This window comes from Syngnathus scovelli, chromosome 9 (genome assembly GCF_024217435.2).
Source record: "Syngnathus scovelli strain Florida chromosome 9, RoL_Ssco_1.2, whole genome shotgun sequence".
Classification (NCBI taxonomy): Eukaryota; Metazoa; Chordata; class Actinopteri; order Syngnathiformes; family Syngnathidae; genus Syngnathus; species Syngnathus scovelli.
In genome coordinates this window covers 16,697,479-16,722,528 of record NC_090855.1, presented here as the reverse complement: position 1 = coordinate 16,722,528, position 25,050 = coordinate 16,697,479, and the positions used below count along the sequence as shown (strand labels likewise).

The following is a 25,050-nucleotide window of genomic DNA, read 5'->3' as shown; positions in this document are numbered from 1 at the left end:
CCTGTCGGGCAGATTTGTTTACGCCACGACAACTTTTTCCATCCATCCATTTTCTGAACCGCTTAGTCCCCATGGGGGTCGCGGGCGTGCTGGAGCCTATCCCAGCCGTCATCGGGCAGTAGACGGGGGACACCCTGAACCGGTTGCCAGCCAATCGCAGGGCACACAGAGACAGACAACCAATCGCACTCACACTCACACCTAGGGACAATTTGGAGTCTTCAATCGGCCTACCAAACATGTTTTTGGAATGTGGGAGGAAACCGGAGCGCCCGGAGAAAACCCACGCAGGCCCGGGGAGAACATGCAAACTCCACACAGGGAGGGCCGGAGGTGGAATCGAACCCGCACCCTCCTAACTGTGAGGCGGACGTGCTACCCAGTGCGCCACCGAGCCGCCCACGACAACTTTTTAATGGACGCAAATGTCCAGAGCGATGGAGAAGTACACGGCGATCGTTACGCCACCTGCCAACAAATTGCCTTCCGATTTGGACTGGGAAAACAAATTGCCTTCCGATGTGGACTGTCCAAACTTGGACCTAGAGACGCTGATCCATCCGGCGTGCTTTCATGCATCCTGTCAACTATCCAGAGGCGGTCCTGGCTACTTTTGCGCACTGGGCGAACCAGCCATCGCGGCACCCCAAAAAACAAAAACAAACTTTTGGCAAACACCATCCGGTCCGTCAAACAAGTTTAACTTAACATTGATCGCGTCACATATGCGTGCGTCAGGTAATGCGTCCATAACGTAGTGCGTGCACTGTCCCGTTTTTTTTTTTCATTTTTTTCGCGTGTAAATTTTTCACATAACCCAATTGATTACATGTGGATAGGTATTGTTATTTTTATGAATGAAATACAATTTATTTGGAAGCAGTTGTGTGGCCATGGAATCCCTCGCCTCTTGCCTGCTCAGAGCAGGCGAAAAGAGAGGGCTGCTCTTCTGACACGCACGCACGAAGAACGAAAGAACCCCAACACAACACGACTCTCAGCAGAAAATTGACATCACGTGACAATAAGGCCGCCCCAGTGACCACTGGACAGATTTGAAATGGAACTGACTGAGCAAGAAAGCTGGCGATAATTTTTTCTTGAGAGCGCTCGTGCTCACGTGGATTGCGCCCTGGGCGGTCGCCCATATTGCCCATAGCAAAAACCGGCCCTGCAACTCTCATTTTTCACTGAGCCTGTTGTGAATCAAAGGACTTTCAGAATGACCAAAGTATTTGGACTTTCTTCCTTAGTCATAAAGTTCGTCATTACCAGATTTACCCGATTGTGTTCCTTTTTATTTTGTATTTATTTGATCAACCTATAGCTTTGTTTTCAATATTGTATGTCTCATCAACAAATAAAGTCAACACAAACTGGCAAACAAAACGTTGCCAAACAGGACACAAAACGCGATCGATCAATCTACGTTGACAGTGACGATACACTCGTCACTTCCTGCGGTGGGCAAGATGGCGGCGCACGAAGAGCTGTTCGTGTGGGAAGGAGACTGGGGGCTGCCGTCCGTCAACAGCGATTGTTTGGTAGTTTTGGTCGGTTGCCTTTTGTCTCGTTTTATGTATGAGGTTAGTTGCGTTTAGCGGCGTTCACGATGAGAGCTCAGCATGCTTGCGAGTAGATGCAAAATCAAAGCGCCAGTGCGATCGGGAACAAACAAGTGACGATCACGTCAGGATCTTGCTTCAGAGGTGTACCTGAAATCATCCACAGTTTACTAGAGCTGCTAATTTTTTTTAATGAGCCTTTATTTATTATTATTATTATTATTATTATTATTATTATTATTATTATTATTATTATTATTAAGGGCATCAACAAATTCAAATTTGCAATGGCGACCTGGCTGCAAACAGCAGAGTGAACCAAATCAAAACAATCTTCTGTACAACAGTGTTTCCGAAGCAGGCGCACGTAAGCATTGCTGAGCGGGCGTAGTAACATTTCATAATTGACTTCCCGTGTCGTGTGTCAGTTCAAGCAAGTGTCCCCCAAAAGCGTAGATGCCAATGTATTTCTGGGATTTCATGTTTAAACGCCCGTGTGGTGTCCTCGCTAAAACGTCACAATTGTCTGAGACGTCCTGACACTTGTTTGGAGCTTTTAATGTCAATGTTTGGCTTTAGTGTTCGGCAGAGCGGAGTCAAAGCTACCTTTAGTTCTTGTTCTCAACTTCTTCGTCGCGCAGCGCATATATCACTCGAGCCCCAACCATACTTCCCGCTTTGAATTGCTCGCACCAAAATAAAAGCATGGTTTTCAAAATAAGCCCTACCCGTTTGTGGTTTCAAAGTGGGGTCCCCACACGGCAGTAAAGCGAGCCAAAATTGGAACGTACCCGAAAGTGATTACTCGTCTCTGTTGTCTTCCCTCTGCTCTTTTTGATTCCAATGTACGTCACCGTGTCTGCTTTTATCTTTAATGAAATTTAAAAAACGCTGCTTGCGGAGGCTGACAGAAGCTCATACAACTTAGGAGTGCCAGCAGTCTGTGTTCGGAGGCAGCAAACAAAACGAAAACGCCTTTCAATGTTTGCCAAACATGTGTTCGTGGCAGGCGTACGCTCAATTTTCCGGCGCTCCTCTCAAAGTCCACAAGTTAAGCAACCCGTGGAGATGTCCTGGAGGTGAGGAAAACCCTTCGCAACTCCCGCACCCGCCTTCAGAGGGCGCCTCCTCACCTCTCCTTTGCATTCAGGTACCATTCCCGCACTGAGGACTGCCCACAAGGAGGCGCTGTGGCGACCCTCTGACATCATCGTCCACCTCCAAAAACAGGCAAGCAACACAAGGCTTGGTCAGATGCGCCGCGTCGACGGTCAGCAGCAAGTTGACCGTCATTTGTCAATAGCTCAAGGCTGTGGCCAACGACGCGCCGCATGTGCAGAAGCAAAACGAGAAGCATATCGTTGCATTCAAAAGACATCAGTGCCATGGCTTGCCATATCGCGTGCTCTGAAAAAGGATTTGCCACCTTCCAAACCTTTTTTACTTTCAAAAACTTTCCCCGCTTGTCACATCATCGAACACAGTAAATATAGAAAGCAAGAAGTTGCGAGGACTTTGTTGTCGCCATTTTATTATCGGAAAGAATTTCTCCCAACGGCAAATGAGATTTGTCCAAAATGGCTAAGGAGCATTTTTTTTCTTTCAAGAATGTTTTGCAAGAGGATTGCTGAGATTTTCCTGTCTCCTCTCTGCTTCGCTGTGGTTCTGACCCACATTTTCCGCATCAGAACCCTGACCCTTTCCCGACAGCTGGAAGTCATTAACTCGCATGCTGTGCGGACTGAGGCTGGTCATAGCCATGGGGTGCAGGCGGGGGTTTGTTCGTCTGGCAGAAGCGCACGTGGGCGGGTGGTCGTAGTGCCAAGGAGCTGCTTGTGTATTTCTTGTTGCCGGCGTTGTCATGACAACCCAATTTCTTCCTGTTCCAGAAGTACAACGCCGACTTTGACCTGTCGCCGAAGGAGGCCGCAGACAGCCTGGCCTTCGTCGCGCTGGTCCAAGAGAAACTCTCGCCGGCCGTGGTGTGTATGCACGTGCGCCTGTGTCCGTCTGCACGTGTCAATGCGTGTACCCGCTCGCTGGTGCCATTTTCCACTTGTAGCTGTACGCGCTGTGGGTGGAGCCCAAGAACTTTGCGGAGGTAACGCGGCGTTGGTACGCCGAGCATGTGTCCTTCCCACTTGGCCTGGTCTTGCCGGGCCGCATGCGGCGCCAAGTGCTGGACAAATTGCGCCTGCTGCGAGGAGACGCCAGCCTGGATCCCGGGGACGAGCTGGAGAAGGAGGTGAGCGGCCGGCGCTTTTCAGCTTCTTGGCTTTTTTTGGGGAAACATCATTACATCCTCCTCACCAAGAGCCCGGGCTGGCCTGTTAGCATGTATCGCAGCGCCACTTCAAGTCAAGAGGCTCAAAGGGGTTCAGAAAAAAAGGTATTGAGTCATTCTCCCTGCGCAATTTGATGAAGGCTTTGCTAATGGATGAAGCGTTGCGAGTCGATGCGCTCGTTTGCAAATCGTTCCCAGGCTCTCCAAGCAAACTGGTAGAAGCGCTTTTGAAAACTGACCCTGATGATGAAGGCGGCCCTACTTGCCTTCCAGTTGTACGACGACGCCACCAACTGCATGGACCTGCTGGCGCAGCGACTCGGAATGCAAAAGTTCTTCTTTGGAGACTCGTGAGTCCTTCGCCCTTCGGCGCGTCGCTCTCCATGTCGCTGTCCGTGTCGCTCGCTGTGTTGCTCGGGCTTGGTCGTCAGTGATCGACGTCTGGTCAGGCCTTCGTCTCTGGATGCGGTCGTGTTTGGCTGGCTGGCACCTATCCTCAAGTGCGAGCTCCCCAGCGGGAAGTTGCAGCAACATCTCAAGTCACTGGACAACCTGCACGCCTTCTGCGCCAACATTCTGCTGGTCTATTTCCCCCGTCAGGATGCCGCCGTCTGCGTACGTTCCACACCAACCGGGCGCTGTGCTGACCACCGTGCCCGTTTTGCTTTTTGTGTGTCCACAGAGAACAGCGGTCCCCGATTGGGGTGTTCGGCCAAGAGCTATGATGTGGAGCACGTGCCCAACCGGCGCGTCAAGCAGTTCCTGTCGGCGCTGGCGGCAGTGGGCGCCATGCTGTCCTATGCCTTGCTCACCGGCATGGTGTCCGTCCAGCGCGGCCACAAGGGGGCGCTGGAGGGCCGACGACATTCGGCTGGCCCTGAGGACGACGAAGATGAGGACTGACTGTCTTTAGAAGATGAGGACTGACGTTGGCAGACGAGGACTGAAGTTGGAAGACAAGGACTGACGTTGCAGACCGCTTTCGTTGGAGGACGAGGACTGACGTTGCAGACTGCTTCCGTTGGAAAACAAGGACTTCTTCTTTGGAATTTCCCCTGCGTTTCCTTCACGTTTCTTAGCCCCCTTTCTTCCCTGTCTGACATCATCCACCTTTCTTGTTTCCTCTCTTTTGTTGCTCTGATGTTTCCTCTGAGCTCCTGTCACGTTTCCTTCCTGCTTCCTCCATGTTGACATGTGAAGTCATAAGTATAAATTCTTTTTTTTTCCCTTTTTGAGAAATAGTGTCAGTAACGCTCATGGGAGCAGTCTGTACTCAGCTGCACGCCTGACGCCAAAGCTCAGGAATGTCTGCGTGTGCGTGCTGACGAGCTTATATGGAAGCAGTTTGCGTTGAGCTTCATCATCGGAGACAAAATAAAAGCCCTGTATCCATGGCAACTGTGTTGTGTTAATGTTGGAAAGCTGAACAGCCAGCGTTACAGCGTCCTCACCTACGACCCTATGCTGGGCTGATTTAAATTGTATTCATTCTATTTTTTTAATTTTGTTTGTTTCGGCAAGGACAAGACTTGTCGATAAGGTAAGCGAGTTGAAGCAATTCTACTCATCTCGTCCCGACTACAACCAAGGTTTCACTGCCCATGTACAATCAGTCAATCGCGTCACGTGTGGTCCCGCCCCCTTCTCCCACCCCATCACTTTCGGCGGCTGCGCGTTCTCGCAGTCGTGGTCTGTGCGCCCGCGGCTCGTCTTCCAGTGAGTTTGAGAGGATGAAGATGGAAATGATGACTTTTATGCTGTTAATCTCCTTGCTCAGAACGGCGGCACAAGTCCCGGAGCAGCAAGGTAAGACGGCTTTCGTTCTTCGTCGTCATCATTTCTAGAGTGACAGCGGAGTGCACACTTTTACAGTCGTCATGAACTTTGGGTTGTTCGAGAACAAGCCGGCCGGCATCTAGTCGGGCTTTCGCAATCGTTTGGCATCAAGTTGCGCCGCCAACAATGACGAACATTCATAGAGTAACATTGTACTGTAGACCGAAGTGTTCAACAAAATGCTTTCTGGCTCGTAACATCCAAGTTGTGCTTAAAACCAGAGAAACTGCTAAAATGATTCAACGGGGAGTCGCTGATGGAAGCAGGTCGTTTGAGATCGCGTGACGTCATGAAGTTCACGTTGAATGTGAAAAATTCTCACGTTAAAATTTGACTTGCCGACCATCGTGGTCTCTGACGGACGACTTTTCAAAGTCAATTTGCTGCTGCGTAACTCCGCTGCTTTTGGCTATTGCCTCTTAAAAATGAGGCCAGCTGTTTTAAACGAAGACACGCGCGTACCCTCCCTCCGCCGGCGGTCACTGAAGCCGAAGGAATTGCTGCCTTAGTTTGCCAGATGCTGACGTCAAATTTGACGTTAAGTAAACTTAACAATGTGATCACGTCACTCATCATCATGTCAAGTGTACCACCGCGCGATTGGCAAGGCTGGCTGGGCAGTTGCGTCCTCTAGGGCCTTGTTTCGCGGAACAAATTTGGTGATTCTTTTCATACCACAAGTAGCCCACTTTGACTATTGCTGCATTGCAAGTTCACCTCGTCAGGCTCTACTCCAGAGTGCCAATAAGTCCATCCGAAGAAACCACGCACCCCCCCGACGGCATCACCGAGCATTGTTACGGTAACCGTTCTGTCTCCCCGCCAGTGATGGATGTGCTGAGCGCTCAAGACTCCAAGTGGGCGGGTGAATTTTGGGGCAGCACCAGTGCGCCAGCCGATGTCTACGTGGCGGCAGCCATTCGCCTGCCGCCCAAGGTGGGCGGCGGCGTTCTCCTTGGTGTGTATGGGAAGCATGACAACAAGAAGTACCTGGAGGTTGCCGTCATGGCCAAGATCAACAAAGGTGCCCAACTACTTGCTCCTTCTTCCTCTTTGTTTGGTCCACATTTGACTTTCTCTTTGGACAATTCCAATTTGACTTGCTGTTTGGCTATGAGCTGTTCCTGATGGCTGCCTGTGTGCGTGTGCGCAGTGTCGCTCCGCTTCTTGCGTCCGTCCGATGGGAAGGTTCACACGGTGAACCTGGCGAATGCCAACGTGTCAGATGGGCGCCGCCATTCGCTGGTGGTGCGTCTGAGTGAGCTGCGACGCGCCAGCATGAGGGCGGAGCTCTACGTAGACTGCCGATTAGCCGACGCGGCGGAGGGCGCGCCCCACCTGCCTCCCCTCCCTCGGGAGCCGCATGCCGTGGAGATCCGACACGGACAGAAGGCGTACACGCGCATGCAGGTACACCTGGCCCCGGCCCTTAGTGACTCCCTCTTGCATATTTGTGACTAAAGCTCACCATATCGTCATTCATATCCATATTTGTGACGAAAGCTCCGTGATGGTCACCACATCGTGTGTATATTTGTGAAAAAAGCTCCCTGTCCATAATGGTCACCATATCACCATTCGCTTTATGTGGTTTTACTCTCGTCGGCTGAAAGTTTCTGTTTGCCACCAGTGCCGATACTAGTGCTAATTATACCCACACTAGGCCGCCACAAATTGCCCCCGGTCGTCTCGCAATGGAGGAGACTAGAATGAGCAAACGATTCCCAAGGAAATGACAGCGGCGTTTGGAATCCTTCGCTCAGTGCACATTCCCCATTTTCAGCAACAGAATCGCAATCCCTACAGCGCGGTTTCCCGGGGTTCGGACCCCGTGAGCCCCGTTTCGGATGGGACCCCAGTCCCAAATGCCCGATTCAAATGATGGGGACACTCCCACTGCAAAGTTTGACGATGGTTTGAATCGGGCACGCAGGAGCCGGATGGGGAGGGGAGAGCCCCGGCCGCGGTTTGCACCGTTGCGTTTGAGTGATGCCGACTGGTTGTTTGCCACTCAGGGCGCCGTGGAAATCCTGCGCGTGGCGCTTGGGGGCAGTGTGGTTCAAGCCGGCGCCCTGGTGGACTGTCCTTTTCTAGGCGACTCCGCCCACAACCTAGGTGAGTGACACACCCGTGGCAGTACACGTGACTTCGCCATTCTTGAAGCGTAACGCTTTGTGCGAGCGGCTACCTGCACGCTATCCTCGGTGAGTGCGTCCGATCCTCGGTAAACGAAGACGCTGTCATCTGGTGACTGAGCTTTGCTTCCTGTCAGTTGATCACGCCAAAGCGCTGATTGGTCAGATGCTCCTCTTCAATCAGATGCTGGCGGAACTCCGACAGGATGTCAAGGAACAGGTGAGGTACCCTTCACACCAGGGTGACTTGCAACAGAGACCACATTATTGCTTATTCTGGAACAGCCAAGAGTTGAACGGAAGAAGGCCACTGCTACCTACTGTCGTGGGTGTGCAGTTACACGCCAAAAAAATGGCGAGACATGTGTGCGCGTGCGTGCAGGTAAAGGAGATGTCTTTGCTGAGGAACGCCATCCTGGAGTGTCAAGTTTGCGGTGAGTGGGGTTGCCACTCGCACGCTTCGTGGCAGGATGCCACTGAAGCCACGTGTGTGTGCACCCGACCGCAGGTTTTCACAAGGTGCGTTCTCACTGCTGGCCCAACCCATGCCACCGGGGCGTGGCGTGTGCCGAAAGCCTGCACTTCCCTGGCTTCACCTGCGGACCGTGCCCGCCCGGCACCCTGGGAAATGGGACGACCTGTCGTGACGTGGACGAGGTCAGCGCACGCACACGCGCGCGCGCAGGACGATGGCAGCGAGTGACGATGCCGTCCCCGCCAGTGCGAGGCGCAGCCGTGCTTCCGATCGTCGGCCTGCATCAACACGGAAGGTGGCTTCCGATGTGGCCCGTGTCCTCCCGGCCTGCGGGGGCCGCCGGTCTCCGGGACCGGACTGCACTACGCCAAGACGCACAAGCAGGTCACACGCGCACACACACGCATGTCCAAAGGCTTCTGCTGCACGTGTGACTTTCCGGCTTGTGTGTTTCTGTTGGATGTTTGTTTTGTATGTTTGTACATATGTCTCATGTTTGTATTTTGTCTGTGTGCATGTCATTGTGTATTTAAATGCGTACTTAGGTGTTTTTGTGTGTTGCTGTTTTTGTTAGTGCATATTTGTATGCACGCACACGTACGTGTTTGTTTGTGTTGTTTATCAGGTGTGTGTAGACATGGACGAGTGTGTGGAGCTTCCCGACGCTTGTGTGCAAAACTCGGTTTGCACCAACACAGAGGTGAGTCGCCGGCAAGCCACGCCCCCTACCGCCCCCAGCGTTGTTATCGTTGTTGTCTTTGGAATCAGGGCTCCTTCCGCTGTGGCGGCTGTAAAGCTGGATACCTTGGCAACCAAACAATAGGCTGCTTCTTCCGCAGTTCTTGCGCCTCCTTGACCTTCAACCCTTGCGACGGCCATGCCCGCTGCAATATGGAGAGGAACGGCGTGCCATCTTGCACGGTGACATGTGCCTGCACGCGCCCACCACCAAGATGTGCTGCATGTGCCGCTTCTCGCTAACGTGCTAGCGTGTTTGTGTGCGTGAAGTGCAATGTGGGTTGGGCGGGCAATGGAAACACGTGCAGCGTGGACACCGACCTGGACGGCTACCCGGACCGGTCACTGCCCTGCCTGGATAATAACAAACACTGCAGACAGGTCAGCATCCTCCTCGCCGTCCTCTTCATCATCCTGGCATCAGATGACTAACGTTGTGTCCGTCAGGACAATTGTGTCTCAACTCCAAACTCGGGTCAGGAGGACGCCGACAATGACGGCGTCGGAGATCAATGTGACGACGACGCCGATGGAGACGGGATAAAAAATGTGGAGGTGCGTGTGCGCTTTGGACGTGGCTTGTGGTCATGTGACATGCGTCCACATGCCACATGGTCACTTGGGCTCGGTCCGATGACAAGTGTGTCGCCTCGCGTGTGGAGCAGGACAACTGTCGCTTGGTTCCCAACAAGGACCAGCAGAATTCCGACAGCGACTCCTTCGGAGATGCGTGCGACAACTGTCCCAACGTGTCTAACAGCGAGCAGACAGACACGGACGGAAATGCCAGAGGGGATGCCTGCGACCTGGACATTGACGGAGATGGTACCCAAGGGCAATCGGCGAGCCGGGGTTGGGCTCGTATTTTACTTGGCTCGTGCGTGTTTCTGTGCGCGTGCAGGCATTCCAAACGTGCTTGACAATTGTCCCAAGGTTCCTAATCCCATGCAGACAGATAGAGATCATGATGGCATCGGAGACGCCTGCGACAGTTGCCCTGAACTCAGCAACCCGACTCAGGTGCACGCACGCATGCAGCAAGCTTTTCTACGCTGTTGGGGTTTTCATTGAGCATGTTTTTGTTTTTCAGACGGACGTGGACAATGATTTAGTGGGAGATATTTGTGACAACAACCATGACATGTACGACACACGCACACATGCACACACCTTGGCTAAGAGAAGGTGATGACACGGTGCGCTGCATTCAGGGATGGCGACGGCCACCAGGACAACCGGGACAACTGTCCCAACATCGCCAACGGTTCTCAGTTGGACTCGGACAACGACGGCCTCGGAGACGACTGCGACCAGGATGACGACAACGACGGCATCCCGGATCACAGGGACAACTGCAGACTCATCCCAAACCCTCACCAGCAAGACTCGGACAGTAAAAAAAATTGAATGCCACCCCCGAACGTGTGTGCGTGTGCATATTCACGCGTGTTGATGTGCCTTCATGTGAATGTGTAAAGTGAACGGCATCGGCGACGTGTGCGAGCTGGACTTTGATGACGACACGGTCTGGGATGCCCTGGACGCCTGTCCTGAGAGCGCTGAGGTGACGCTGACCGACTTCCGAGCTTATCAAACGGTGGTTTTGGACCCCGAAGGCGACGCCCAGATCGACCCCAACTGGGTGGTCCTCAATCAGGTCAGCCGGCAGCGCCCCACGGCGGTCAGCTTCATCTGTGAGATTCTAGGCCATCGCTAATCTCCTCCTCTTGCACCTCCTCCTCTGTCTTCTTCCCACTCTCTAGGGGATGGAGATTGTGCAAACAATGAACAGCGACCCGGGCCTGGCCATCGGTGCGTTGGTCGCACAAGCATGGAACTCCATTGTTGCCATATTGCAAGCCAATGACCTCTGCGTGCGTGCATGCGTGCAGGCTACACGTGGTTCAACGGGGTGGACTTTGAGGGAACGTTCCACGTGAACACGGTGACGGATGACGACTACGTCGGCTTCGTGTTCTCGTATCAAGACTCGTCAAGTTTCTACGTCGTCATGTGGAAGCAAACGCAGCAAATCTACTGGCAGACGCAACCGTTTAGTGCTGTGGCGAGCCCCGCCTTGCACCTTAAGGTACTCCCACTGCACTCCACTTTGACACAACTTTGTACGCTGGTCTTTCTACCCTGACGGCTCTGCTCTCTCCGCCTATACTCTGTTCGGATTCGACATGAGTTTAAAAGGATTCTGCACGGACTCTTTATTCTAGCCAACTCGTTAGTCTCTGCTGCCGAAAACGGTCCTGGTTGCATGATCCATATGTGCATGTGCCGGTCAGGCAATGAAGTCGAGCACGGGCCCTGGCGAGTATTTGAGGAACGCGCTGTGGCACACGGGCGACACAAGCGGTGAAGCCACACTCCTGTGGAAAGATCCCAGGAATGTGGGCTGGAAGGACAAAACGTCATATCGGTGGCAGCTCAGCCACCGCCCGCAGGCCGGATACATCAGGTCAGTCCAACAACATCAAGATGTTTATCTTGTCATTCACTCATGCTAAGCTAGCGCACTCATCATTAGTCATGGGATACACTGATGTTAAGCTTGGACTCAAAACAAATACCCTAATGCTAAGCTGGCGCGCGGGCGTTGCACTCCACTCCAGGGTTCGTCTGTTCGAGGGCTCTGACATGGTGGCTGACTCGGGCGTTGTGATTGACAGCACTTTGAGGGGGGGCAGACTGGGGGTCCTCTGCTTCTCCCAGGAAAACATCATCTGGTCCAACCTGCGCTACCGCTGCAACGGTAACAATGCTCGCGCCCACGGTTGCAATGTATCGCTAGCACTGGCCTTAGTAGCCAAAGCCTGCGGCAGCCTATTTTGATACCCTCCAAAAATAACGACTGACCTGGGGGGCGTGCCCACAGAGCGTTTTCCAAGCTTTCCCCATCGATTACAGCAGGATGCCCTAGTCTACCATCAGCCATTGCAGGAGGGAGGGGGGTGGCAGTAGCAAGAATTTGACCCAGCAGATGACACAAGCCAAAACCTGACTTGCGTTGGCAGGAATAGCGGCAATGGAAGAGGGCTTTCCTCCTCTCGCTCAGTCCAGGTTACTCTAACAAATATTCCACGCCTGGTTCAGTCTGACTGGGGAAGCAAAATTGGCTGAATGCAAATTCCCACACCTGCTGCAATCCCGTTCGGACCTCCAATTAGCATGAGCTCTGCTGTCGTGCTTCCAGACACGCTTCCTGAAGACTTCCACAACCACGGCCAACAGGTGGTGATGCACGTGCAAGTGTGAGCGGAGATGGGGGACGTAGCCAAAGGTGGTTGGCGAAGCCAGATGCAGGGCCACACCTGAGCCATCGGCTGTCAATCAAAGGACACTCTTGAAGACAAAAAAGTGGAGTGAATGGTGTCAAAACTCCCTTCAAAGAATAAAGCCACAGATCATGTTTGTCAGTCTTTTATTACAAACATCATTTGTGACATGAAAGAACTGAGTGAAATGGCACACACATTGATGGACATATGTGAAGAGCTCACGAGACAACTTTTGAGGTTAAAATAAGCACCCGATTTGATTGACATCTGGTCCAGACAAACACGTAAGATGGGCACCTGCGTGAAGCTAGCCCCCCACCCCACGCAAAATTTAAGGAAAATAGTCTGTTTCGTTTGTGCTGGTTTGTGCAGCAAAAATTTTCGTTTGTGCTGCTATGGTTTTTTAGTTATGAAAGATTTTATAGGTCATCCAGAGTTCACCCAGCCCCCCATCTGCTCAAAATGAACCCAAAATGGTACCGTTCGTTTGTGCTTCATTAATGCTGGTTTGTGCCGCTAAAACCTTCGTTTGTGCTGCTTCGGTTTCGTAGATATTACACATTTATTTTATAGCGATGTCACCCAGCCCCCCATTTTACTCCAAATGGACCCAAAATGGAACGGTTCGTTTGTGCTTGGTTTGTGCTGGTTTGTGCAGCAAAAATCTTCAACTCATGCAAATTTAAGGTATTTCATACAGTTTGTTCTATGTTATCGGACTCTTCTGATATGAATGAAAGGCAGAATTTGTGTTTTTAGTTGTTCACATCTGCCTGAGCGGCTTATATTTGGTTATTTTGTCATTTAAAAAATAAAGACAATTGGGAGAATGAAATTTGTTTTATAACAGTGTGTACTTGCATGAAATTTTTGTAGTTAAAAAATGTCTGAAAAAACTATTGGCCCCCGGGCCCCTTCACTTTATCAAATTTGGCCCTCCTTGCAAAAAGTTTGGACACCCCTGTGGTAGGCTTTCCGTGATTAAGTGAGCATGGAGCACAACCTTGATCGGTTGTGTTTTGAATTAATTTGAAGTCTGCCATACACAGACATCGGGTAATCTCACTGTGGTAGCAAAATAGTGCTTATGACTGTGTGTGCGTGTGTGTGTGTGTGTGTGTGCGCGCGCGCGTGTGTGTGTGTGCGTGTGTTTGTGCGCACTGTCATTTTCAAAATGAGCTTGCGCGTCCGTGCATGTTACGTTTGTTTAGAATTGTGATTGGATAGTGATACAGTGATCCCTCGCTACATCACGGTTCGTTTATCGCGGTTTTACTATATCGCAATTTTTTTTTCAAATTTTTTTTTTTTTTTTCAACATAAAACGTCTAAATTGAGGAATTATGGCACGAAACTTGCCCACACTCGAGCAGAAGGCAGGGAGTGCCCACACAATGCAGTGCGTACACTTGTACCTTTTTATAAAAAAAAGTTATAGTAATAAGAGTTCTAAAAACAGATTTACAGTGTTGTACCTTGTTATAGAAAGTTTTTTTATAATAATAAATGAGTTCTAAAAACATATTTATGTGTGTTGTACCTTGTTATAAAAAAGTTATAATAATAAAAGCTGTTCTAAAAACATATTCGCAGTATGTGTCGAGAATTCTCCATGATATTTATGTTATTCAGCCGTGCTTTGATTTGAGGTAGGGTGATTTATTTTGAAGGCCGATTTCAGGCGATAACTTCCTGTTTTTCGTTCGTGTACATCAGGGGTCACCAACACGGGGCCCGCGGGCACCAGGTCGCCCGTGAGGACCGCATGAGTCGCCCGCAGGACTGTTCCAAAATTAGCTCAAATAGCGGCACTTGTCAGTGAGCTACATCCTTTTATTTTACAGTCAAACCTCGGTTTTCGAACGTCCTGGTTCTTGAATAAATCGGAATTCGGACATAAAAATTTGAGATTTTTTTGCTTCGGTCGTCCAAAAAAATTCGGAGGTCGAACCTCGCGAGATGAGCCGGGAGGATCCGAGAAAACCCGACCGCGCGGCCCAGATGCCGACTGACTCCGTTGTTATTGTATTTTCGTTACTTTGAGGATTGTATCATGCCTCCAAAGAAAGCAAGTGGGAGCAGTAAAGCCATCCTAAAACACAAAGACGTTCTTAAAGCAATGCGACAGTGAGCGCCCGGCGCGCTACGGTTGCGCGATCGGACCAAATTAAGCTCCCTGCGCACTGAGGTCCACTTAAATTTTGGAAAGTACATCAGGACTTTAAAAATACTTTCTAAATTCTAGTGACGGCTCTGTCACAATAATGCTACCAGCGCGGTGCAGTTGCGCGGTCGGCAACGAGCTACTGTTGCACGTTCGGCGGTGCGCTGCAGTTGCGCGATCGAACAAAATTAAGCTCCCTGCGCACTTAGGTCCACTTAAATTTTGGAAAGTACATCAGGACTTTAAAAAGATTTTCTAAATTTCAGCGACGGCTCTGTCACAATAATGCGATCAGTGCGGTGCAGTTGCGCGGTGGGCGACGCGCTACGGTTGCGCGTTCGGTGGTGCGCTGCAGTTGCGCGATCAGACAAATATGCTCAAATGAAAAAATGCTTAAAAGAGGCGGGGGTTTTTTTTGTCTTGAAACGGATTAAAATGTTTTCCATTATTTGTAATGGGAAAAATAGATTCGGAATTCAGCCGATTTGCTTCTCGAACCGCCTTCTGAAACGGATTGTGGTCTAAAACCAAGGTTTGACTGTATTTTTGCTATTCTTGTTAAAATCACACATCTGAACTGCACATGACAATAATAACCCATAGTGAAAGCCAAATTGGCTATTTCAGAAGTGTATGTCAAACTGGTAGCCCTTTTTGCCTTAATCAGTACCCAGGAAGTAGCTCTCGGTTTAAGAAAGGTCGGTGACCCCTGGTCTACACTTAGACGAGACGTCTAACAGACGTCTATGGCTCAGTGGGATAATATATATTCTTCATTAGGAAGGCAGTTTTCATCCTGGAGGTGTGTTTGGTGTCGTTATCCTCCAAGACGACCACTGCCTTCCTAAAGAACCTGAGGGTGAAGGTGATGGACTGGCCAAGCATATCCCCAGACCTAAACCATATTGAACATCTGGGGAGCATCCTCAAACGGAAGGTGGAGGAGTGCAAGGTCTCCAACATCCACCAGCTCTGTGATGTCATCGCGGAAGAGGATTCCAGCGGCGACTTGTGAAGCTCTGGTGAACTCCATGCCTAAAAGGGTTATGGCGGTGCTGGAAAATAATGGTGGCCACACAAAATATTGACATTTGTGTCCAATTTTGACATTTTCAGTTGGGGTGTACGCACTTTTGTTGCCAGCATTTTACACATTAATTGTTGTATTTTGAGATACTTTGAAGTAACTGTTAGAGATTTGCTCACTCCAACTTATTTTGCAAGAACCACACGGGAGACAAGTAAGCCCTTTTAGACACCTGCAGGTGGAGAGTCCATTCGTCGCTGTGTGTGCAGCGATGATCGAATGGAGGTCTGAAACTCTCCCTCCTGTAAGGGCATATTTATTAGGAGAAGCAGAGTGGGGGTGAGAGTGGACAGGTTTGGTGAACCCCCCGGCCTCTGGTCAAATCAGAGCAGGGGCTGTTTTACGATGTTGTGGGAAACAGAACAACTTTGATTGCTTCCTCTGCAGCTGGTCAATCAAGCAGAGGAAGCAACCACTTCATTTTACTGCGTTGTGAGAGCAAGACAAGATTGGTTAATCATTATAGTCTACATTCCAACATAATCCTACGATAAAGATAACCTGGAAAACCCTAACATCAACAATAAATTTACTTTGCTAGCCAAGCTCTACAGTGACTACTTAACATTGGATCAAAGTGTCATTTCTTCAGTGTTGTCCCATGACAAGTTATAATTAAAACATTGTAGAAATGAGAGGGGTGTACTCACTTTTGTGAGATACTGTATGTGTGTGTGAAGATAACGACCATAAATATCTATCGGATGATAACAACAGCCACATTGCATCCACAATCTGGTGATGACATTGTTAGAAGAACCAATCAGAAGCAGAATAACTGGTGCGGCGAGAGCAGCTTCATACGCATGCTTAGCTGCCCGTCAAACAGAAATACACTAATGGGAATGCACTCATGGAAATCCCACCCACGTGTCACGTTTGTGTCAAAACCGCAATCTGGGAGCAAAAGCTAAGAAACGCGGAGCAGAAGCAAAGAATCACGGAGCAGAAGCAAAATGTCAGGGAGAAGAAGCAAATTGTCAGGGAGCGCAATCAAATATTTTACACCATTTCACAATTTTTTTTGCAATGTTGCATTTTTCGGGCGGCTCGGTGGGGCACTGGGTAGCACGTCCGCCTCACAGTTAGGAGGGTGCGGGTTCGATTCCACCTCCGGCCCTCCCTGTGTGGAGTTTGCATGTTCTCCCCGGGCCCGCGTGGGTTTTCTCCGGGCACTCCGGTTTCCTCCCACATTCCAAAAACATGCTTGGTAGGCCGATTGAAGACTCCAAATTGTCCCTAGGTGTGAGTGTGAGTGCGATTGGTTGTCTGTCTCTGTGTGCCCTGCGATTGGCTGGCAACCAGTTCAGGGTGTCCCCCGCCTACTGCCCGATGACGGCTGGGATAGGCTCCAGCACGCCCGCGACCCCCGTGGGGACTAAGCGGTTCAGAAAATGGATGGATGGATGGATGTTGCATTTTTCATGTGATTTTTTTTGCGTTTAGTAATTTGAATTGATATTTTTTGCTTGCGTTTTAAAAAGTTTTCTTTCAATATATTGACACAAAATAAACACCATATGTGCAGAGATCACAGCGGCGCTCCAGCGCGGTCCTCATCTCAGCGAGGTTGTTTTGCTCGTTTTGCTCTGACGGACGTCGCCATTGCTGACACTCACCACGACAGCTCCAGCATGCAGAGTTTAGAGACGCTCGGGCATCCTTCTCAACTGTCACAAAAAAAGCAAATCGATTAACGTGTCAGGATTTGTTGATTCGAGGCTTGACATTCTTGAGTATTGTATTCATAAAGGTGCACGCGCACGCACGCACTCACACACCGTCATATGTAGGAATCGAACTCACGGTATCGCCACACAAGACAGGCAAGCGAACCCCTACACCATCACCGACTGCCTCCACACACATGCAGCGTGCGTGTGCACATTTAGGATTTGTTCTTGAGAACTCGCGTGGAGGATCGCATGACTTTTTCAGTGAGCGTGTGCGATGGCGGCGGCCCTGCACTTATTGTTGTGCGTGCTGGTGACGTGGCCCCGCTCGGGAAGACGAGTCGCCGGCGTGCCGAGAGGTCAAAGGTCATTTCCCTTTATCACCTTGTTGGTCATCATCCCAGCAGGAAGTCCAGAAGCGAGTCACTGGGAGGACGACCTCATGACCCCCACAGCCGACTACGATTACGCGACCACCTCTGACTACGGTAAGGACCCCCCACCATTGACCCTTTCCAGTTTGCGTACCGTGCCAAGCGGTCCTCTGAGGACGCCATCTGCTCTGCCCTCCACTCGGCCCTCACCCACCTGGAGAGAAAGGACTCATATGTGAGGTTGCTGTTCGTGGACTTCAGCTCTGCCTTCAACACCATTGTGCCGCAGCGACTCATCTGCAAACTCGACGAGCTGGGCCTCAGTACCTCCCTCTGCAACTGGATACTGGACTTCCTCTGTCAGAGGCCTCAGGTGGTGCGTGTTGGCGACAAAATCTCCGCCAGCATCACGCTGAGCACGGGAGCCCCCCAGGGCTGCGTGCTCAGTCCATTGCCCTTCACCCTGCTGACGCATGACTGCACTGCGACCTACAGCGACAACCGCATAGTGAAGTTTGCTGACGACACGACTCTGGTGGGTCTCATCACGAAGGGCGACGAGACTCGGTACAGGTCGGAAGTTGACCTTCTGACCACGTGGTGCAGGGACAACAACCTCCTGCTGAACGTCGATAAGACCAAGGAAATGATTGTTGACTTCCGGAAGGGTCACACAACACACCTGCCGCTGATCATCGACGGTGCTGTGGTGGAGAGGGTGAGCTGCACCAAGTTCCTGGGGGTGCACATCAGTGAGGACCTCTCCTGGTCCGAAAACACCTCGTCACTGGCAAAGAAAGCTCAGCGCCGCTTGTACTTCCTGCGGAAACTCAGGCGTGCATGTGCTCCTCAGGCAGTCCTGTCTACATTTTACCGTGGCACCATTGAGAGCGTCCTCACCAGTTGCATCGCTGTCTGGGGTGGTAACTGCACTGAACAGAACTTGAAGGCCCTGCAGCGCATTGTGAATACGGCTGGTAAGATTATTGGTGCTTCGCTACCCTCCCTGAAGGACATTTACACCTCCCATGTCGCCCGCAAGGCAACCTCGATTGCCAGAGATGTGAGTCACCCGGCTCACTCTTTGTTTGACCTTCTGCCCTCTGGGAAGAGGTACAGGAGCCTGCGCTCCCGCACCACCAGACTCGCAAACAGCTTCTTTCTCCAGGCTGTTAGGGCCCTGAACTCGCTACCCCCTTCTGCGTAGCGTGCGGCACTGTTGCGCTACTTTCGGGAATGTCTGCTGTACGCGCACTTCCTCCTTTTTTTTTCTGCTCCTCCTATTTATTTATTGTTGTTTATTATTGTTGTTGTTGCGTTATTTATTCATTATTTATTCAGCACGCTTTTGTTATACTTGTTGTCTGTTGTGAGCCATGTCTTGTCACCGTGGGATAGGGGGGAACGAAATTTCGGTTTCTTTGTGTGTCTTTGGCATGTGGAGAAATTGACAATAAAGCTGACTTTGACTTTGACTTTGACACACAACACACGCCGGTCGCCAAGTTTCTACTTGCATGGCGAGATCCTTTTTTTTTTTTTTTTAAATCATTTTCATTATGTTGATGGATAAAAAAGATAAATGGAAGATGGCGATGCAATACAGACCCTTGCAGCTAGTTAGCGCCGGCATCATTCGCTACATCTGCCCACAAGCGGCAGTCCAAACCCATCTGGCAGCACAAATGCACCATTTTTTGCCAACCGAACCAAAAAATAAAGCAAACGTCAGGGAGTAGAAGCAAATTGTCAGGGAGCGCAATCAAATATTTTACACCATTTCACAATTTTTTTTGCAATGTTGCATTTTTCGGGCTGCTCGGTGGCGCACTGGGTAGCACGTCCGCCTCACAGTTAGGAGGGTGCGGGTTCGATTCCACCTCCGGCCCTCCCTGTGTGGAGTTTGCATGTTCTCCCCGGGCCCGCGTGGGTTTTCTCCGGGCACTCCGGTTTCCTCCCACATTCCAAAAACATGCTTGGTAGGCCGATTGAAGACTCCAAATTGTCCCTAGGTGTGAGTGTGAGTGCGATTGGTTGTCTGTCTCTGTGTGCCCTGCGATTGGCTGGCAACCAGTTCAGGGTGTCCCCCGCCTACTGCCCGATGACGGCTGGGATAGGCTCCAGCACGCCCGCGACCCCCGTGGGGACTAAGCGGTTCAGAAAATGGATGGATGGATGTTGCATTTTTCATGTGATTTTTTTTGCGTTTAGTAATTTGAATTGATATTTTTTGCTTGCGTTTTAAAAAGTTTTCTTTCAATATATTGACACAAAATAAACACCATATGTGCAGAGATCACAGCGGCGCTCCAGCGCGGTCCTCATCTCAGCGAGGTTGTTTTGCTCGTTTTGCTCTGACGGACGTCGCCATTGCTGACACTCACCACGACAGCTCCAGCATGCAGAGTTTGGAGACGCTCGGGCATCCTTCTCAACTGTCACGAAAAAAGCAAATCGATTAACGTGTCAGGATTTGTTGATTCGAGGCTTGACATTCTTGAGTATTGTATTCATAAAGGTGCACGCGCATGCACGCACTCACACACCGTCATATGCAGGAATCAAACTCACGGTATCGCCACACAAGACAGGCAAGCGAACCCCTACACCATCAGCGACTGCCTCCACACACATGCAGCGTGCGTGTGCACATTTAGGATTTGTTCTTGAGAACTCGCGTGGAGGATCGCATGACTTTTTCAGTGAGCATGTGCGATGGCGGCGGCCCTGCACTTATTGTTGTGCGTGCTGGTGACGTGGCCCCGCTCGGGAAGACGAGTCGCCGGCGTGCCGAGAGGTCAAAGGTCATTTTCCTTTATCACCTTGTTGGTCATCATCCCAGCAGGAAGTCCAGAAGTGAGCCACTGGGAGGACGACCTCATGACCCCCACAGCCGACTACGATTACGCGGCCACCTCTGACTACGGTAAGGACACACAACACACGCCGGTCGGCAAGTTTCTACTTGCATGGCGAGATCCTTTTTTTTTTTTTTTTTTTTTTAATTCATTTTCTACTGCCCGATGACGGCTGGGATAGGCTCCAGCACGCCCGCGACCCCCGTGGGGACTAAGCGGTTCAGAAGATGGATGGATGGATAATTCATTTTCATTATGTTGATGGATAAAAAAGATAAATGGAAGATGGCGATGCAATACAGACCCTTGCAGCTAGTTAGCGCCGGCATCATTCGCTACATCTGCCCACAAGCGGCAGTCCAAACCCATCTGGCAGCACAAATGCACCATTGTTTGCCAACCGAACCAAAAAATAAAGCAAATCACATTAAGAACAGCAGGGGATTGTGCGTGTTTTCATGTTTTGCTGAGCACAAATGTTACAACTGTGACTTTTTTGCCACTCCAATAACATTGAGTGCAAATTTTCATGCTAGAAAAAAACATACACACTGTGGTGTTTTGTGGGGGGGGTCTGGAATTGACTGATAACATTAGCATTGAATTCTATCAACTTGAGATGCAAGTGTTTCGAGTTACATGCGCAGTCACAGAACTAATTTAGCTCAAATGCCAAGGCACCAAACGATTCTTTAATCAAAGAACAGGTCACACACACAAACCCACTAAAAAGCTTTACACAAAGTTATTTTGAGATCGATGCGCTTCATATATTGTCATCACTGACTGCCACAAAGTGTGAAGACCAATTTTCTGCTTGTTTTCACAATCAAGCCATGATTGGAATGTAAGGAACCAACATAGCCACAAATGCCTGATTTGGCGCTGCTGTGACTTTGTGTCTAGTTACAGCAACATCTCCAAAGGTCCGAATGCCAAACTCTGTCGAGGAAGTGTGTACACATGTGACCTTTGACCTGTTTAGGCTTCAGGGGCAGGACCCAGTTTAGTGCTCTTGCTGATGTTGGTGACTGTTCAGCTGAGGGTATGAAGAAAAACCTCCCAGTCTTCATTCCAGAACGCAAAGTAAAACTTGTGCACCCGTTGGTCCCTCTCACCTCTCTATCTCACCTATCTAACAGGCCGGCAAGCTAAATAAGTCTATGCGAAAGGATAGGCAAAACGAAAAAAAAAAAAAAAAAAAGCTTGGAGGTGGCAAAGCGCGCAGCGCTCATTCCCACGACCGGCGACTGTCCGGTGAGCGCTATGTAGGCGTCCAGATCGGCGTCCAGTTGCTTCTTGGCCATATACGCGTCTAGGTCGGCATCCAGTCGCTTCTTGGACATGGCCATGTAGCCATCCAGCTGCGCGTCCAGCTCTCTTTTAGTAGGCACTTTGATGCTCCGCCCCCTCGAACAAACAGAGAACTCCAGGGCTCCACGAGCCACTTTTTGGCAGCGACGTCCAGCCAGCCTTCCACTCCCTCCTGTGGAGGGACAGCCACATGTGACTCAGTGTGTGAAGGCTCGGCTCGTCGAGAAGCCTTCACGGACTGCTGTCGTTCATCAACACACGAGAGACAAAAGGCAGAACAAAAATCTGGCGTGCGAGTTGTTGTCTTGGACCTTAGTCTGTTTGCCGCGGCAAAAAGGATCACTTATTCATGAGGTCTGCTTGTTCTTTTGTTTTTTATTTTTTTTAACTGTCCCCAAGTATTAGGCCACTTCGAGGCACTCTCTTCAATTGCGAAATCCTGCATGACATTCTAAGACTAGCACCACAGGTCGGAACGGCTCGTCTCAACGGTGACGGTATATCCGACTACATTTTCCAAGTTTTTTTCATTGCAAGTTTTGGGTTGTTCTTCAGTTTTTGGGTGAGCTCAAGCTCATTTTCCTCTCAGGCAACAAACAAGCCAACAAAATTGGGTAGTACGAGTTTAAATTGGAGAACATGAGAAGAAAATTGCCGAAAAAAACAAACAAGCCGTGCCGTGACTATCGACAATGGAGCTTTTGTCCAGGTGTGTGTGGGGGCGGGGATTAGGATTTTTGTTGCAGAGGCGACACCTATCACTCACTTGGTTTGGTGAGGGCGGCGCGGCACCTGGCTCTCCATCCGTACTTGTTCGGGAAAGTCCAGAAGCCGACCCGCCGCCAGCCCAGCCGGGTCCACACGCTCGCTCGTCTGGCGGGGGATGAAGTCGTGGGCACCGGCAAGAATCGCATTTGCCCCTTCTGGAAGATGCAAACATAGACATAGCTGCTAGCACGGCGTGTCAGCCGGGCCCTCGCTACGATCACACGTCTCTAGTTGACATCCCGAGCTGACCGCCACTTGTTTCAAGCAAAGGAAACAGCTGCTGGTACTCTGTCGATTGCTTTGGTAGACATTCGCTAACAGAATCCCATAATCCAAAACTGACAGCTAGCAGCTAATGCTAGCACCAGGAAAGAGCTGGCCCAGATTGGCCTCTTGGATAACCGCGCGCTTGAGCTCCGCCTGGATGCATGGATGGATGAACAGCAGATCACTGCGCTTGCCATTGTCAAATTGCCTTGTTTTCTGGCCATGTCAGCTCCCGTACCACCCGGCAATGGCTTGGTTTACATTACCACGACAACCAGACACGCCCCCCTCCTCCTCCTCTCCAACTCGTGGAGCTGAGGTGCGAAATGATTGACTGTCACTTTCTGGGTGGTTAATTACACTGAAAGACTCACTCAGGCACATGTCACAAAGAGACACATTTCACTTGTTTTGGTGCAAACTTGATGTGTGGGCGAAAACTCGCCAAATTATTTGTACGCAACACATTCAAATGTCACCCTGAGGAAAAAAGTGGCAGAGAACTCACCGGACTGACTGAAGATGAGGATGCTACCAATAGAAGCACAGACTCGGAAGCGGTTACCACACGGGGCCGCATCAGTTGCCCAGTCAGCACCTGAGAGAAACTAAATCCAAAAATCATGAATTAGGGGGAAGAAGGAAAAAATAATAATTCAAAAAGTTAATACTTCAAAATACACGTGTAACTCACTATTTTTAAATAAATTTATACAATTTATTGTTATTATTGCAATATTTCTCTTATTTTTCTCAGCGTATTCTCCAGGACGTATGGGAACCAAATTCATGTCTTCTCTTTTCGGACCGATTAGTTTGTTTGCTACGTCAAGTTGTCTTTCATCCCTGACTAGATCCTCGACTTGTAAAATCTCTGCATGCGGTTCCAGGGCGGGTCGACAAACTATTAGCAAACAAACGCTGCCCTCGACAAAGCCAGTTTGACATTAACCATCATGCTACACATCCAAGCGCTTACGTACTTTTATTTGCTGAGAGAATTGGGGATCAGATATCACTTACAAAAACAATATTTACAAATAGAGAGGTGCTGTTCAACCCCGATATATATATATATATATATATATATATATATATATATATATATATATATATATATATATATATAATAATATAATTTACGATTTTATGATATATCCTTTGTATAAGTCGAGCTCAATTGTTGCATTATATTAAACTTCAAAATTCAATATGCGAAATTTATTGACGAAATGTGTTCAAATTCCGGGAGGCCGTGCGCATGCGGCTGTTTATAAGCACCGCGGAGGAGATCGCGGCCGGCGAGCTCGCGCACGCCGCCCGGCACCAACGGGAGGCCGGAAATAGCTCCAAGCCGAGCGGATCGGCACTTTATAAGCACCGCGGAGGAGATCGCGGCGCCTCATTCGACTTCCAGCGGCCGGCGAGCTCGCGCACCCGCCCGGCACATCCGGGAGGCCGTGCGCACGCGCCAAGTGGCCGAAAATAGCCCCCGCCGAGCGGATCGGCTGTTTATAAGCACCGCGGAGGAGATCGCGGCGCCTCATTCGACTTCGAGCGGCCGGCGAGCTCGCGCACCCGCCCGGCACATCCGGGAGGCCGTGCGCACGCGCCAAGTGGCCGAAAATAGCCCCCGCCGAGCGGATCGGCTGTTTATAAGCACCGCGGAGGAGATCGCTGAGCCTCATTCGACTTCCAGCGGGCCACGCACTCGCGCACTCGCGCACGCCGCCCGGCACATCCGGGAGCCCGTGCGCACGCGCCGAGTGGCCAAAAATAGCCCCCGCCGAGCGGATCGGCTGTTTATAAGCACCGCGGAGGAGATCGCGGCGCCTCATTCGACTTCCAGCGGCCGGCGAGCTCGCGCACCCGCCCGGCACATCCGGGAGGCCGTGCGCACGCGCCAAGTGGCCGAAAATAGCCCCCGCCGAGCGGATCGGCTGTTTATAAGCACCGCGGAGGAGATCGCGGCGCCTCATTCGACTTCCAGCGGGCCGCGCACTCGCGCACGGCGCCCGGTTCAAATTTTCTAAGTGCAACGCACAATGAGATGCATGAGAAACGGCCTTGGTTACCATCACATTTGAAGCGATGAATACGAAGTTAAATTTTATGACTCGGTGTATAAGTCGAGGTCGATTTTTTTCGGTCGATTTTGGATCGAAAAAGGTCGACCAATACACCGGCAAATACGGTATATATATATATATATATATATATATATA

At 50.4% G+C, this 25,050-nt stretch overlaps 3 protein-coding genes across 12 annotated transcripts in view; 2 read left to right on the top strand and 1 right to left on the bottom strand.

Moving 5' to 3' along the window:
* The first annotated feature begins 1,399 nt into the window (after positions 1–1,399).
* LOC125975074 (metaxin-1) lies at positions 1,400–5,247 on the top strand. 6 transcript variants are annotated; one of them, XM_049730195.1, is made up of 9 exons: positions 1,400–1,553; positions 2,575–2,644; positions 2,716–2,795; positions 3,455–3,547; positions 3,628–3,810; positions 3,880–3,954; positions 4,123–4,199; positions 4,299–4,444; positions 4,532–5,247. In XM_049730195.1, exons 1-9 carry the CDS (start codon positions 1,473–1,475, stop codon positions 4,750–4,752), a joined length of 1,026 nt encoding a protein of 341 aa, XP_049586152.1. In that variant the 5' UTR covers positions 1,400–1,472; the 3' UTR covers positions 4,753–5,247. The 6 variants fall into 6 exon arrangements, with proteins under 6 accessions (XP_049586152.1, XP_049586154.1, XP_049586155.1 ...); XM_049730198.2 differs by having other exon boundaries at positions 1,446–1,586; positions 3,900–3,954; positions 4,048–4,199; positions 4,532–4,731; XM_049730199.2 differs by having other exon boundaries at positions 1,447–1,586; positions 3,900–3,954; positions 4,532–4,731.
* Positions 5,248–5,408: 161 nt separating this feature from the next.
* On the top strand, positions 5,409–12,453 carry thbs3a (thrombospondin 3a). The gene is made up of 22 exons (XM_049730182.2): positions 5,409–5,655; positions 6,512–6,709; positions 6,839–7,095; positions 7,701–7,800; positions 7,958–8,040; positions 8,203–8,254; positions 8,329–8,477; positions 8,542–8,679; positions 8,921–8,995; positions 9,064–9,216; positions 9,304–9,414; positions 9,481–9,588; positions 9,699–9,858; positions 9,935–10,053; positions 10,124–10,176; positions 10,245–10,426; positions 10,512–10,690; positions 10,797–10,845; positions 10,926–11,122; positions 11,328–11,500; positions 11,655–11,794; positions 12,236–12,453. The coding sequence occupies exons 1-22, from the start codon at positions 5,451–5,453 to the stop codon at positions 12,295–12,297; spliced, it is 2,943 nt and encodes a 980-aa protein (XP_049586139.2). The 5' UTR covers positions 5,409–5,450; the 3' UTR covers positions 12,298–12,453.
* Positions 12,454–15,731: 3,278 nt separating this feature from the next.
* The window catches only part of LOC125975073 (phosphatidylinositol 4-kinase beta), a 22,823-nt gene continuing 13,504 nt past the window's right edge, over positions 15,732–25,050 (bottom strand). For 2 of the 5 annotated variants that reach the window (XR_007483851.2, XR_007483853.2), the window contains 2 exons: positions 23,334–23,433; positions 22,667–22,713 (listed from right to left, as the gene is read on the bottom strand). Coding sequence is in view for 2 of the 5 variants with exons in the window: in XM_049730191.1 (XP_049586148.1) it covers positions 21,860–21,962; positions 22,557–22,713; positions 23,334–23,433 (360 nt within the window). In the remaining 3 variants the exon portion in view is untranslated. Of the gene's footprint in view, positions 20,054–21,132; positions 21,963–22,556; positions 22,714–23,333; positions 23,434–25,050 lie in introns of those variants that run through there. The other 3 variants (XR_007483852.1, XM_049730193.2, XM_049730191.1) reach the window with 3 other exon arrangements.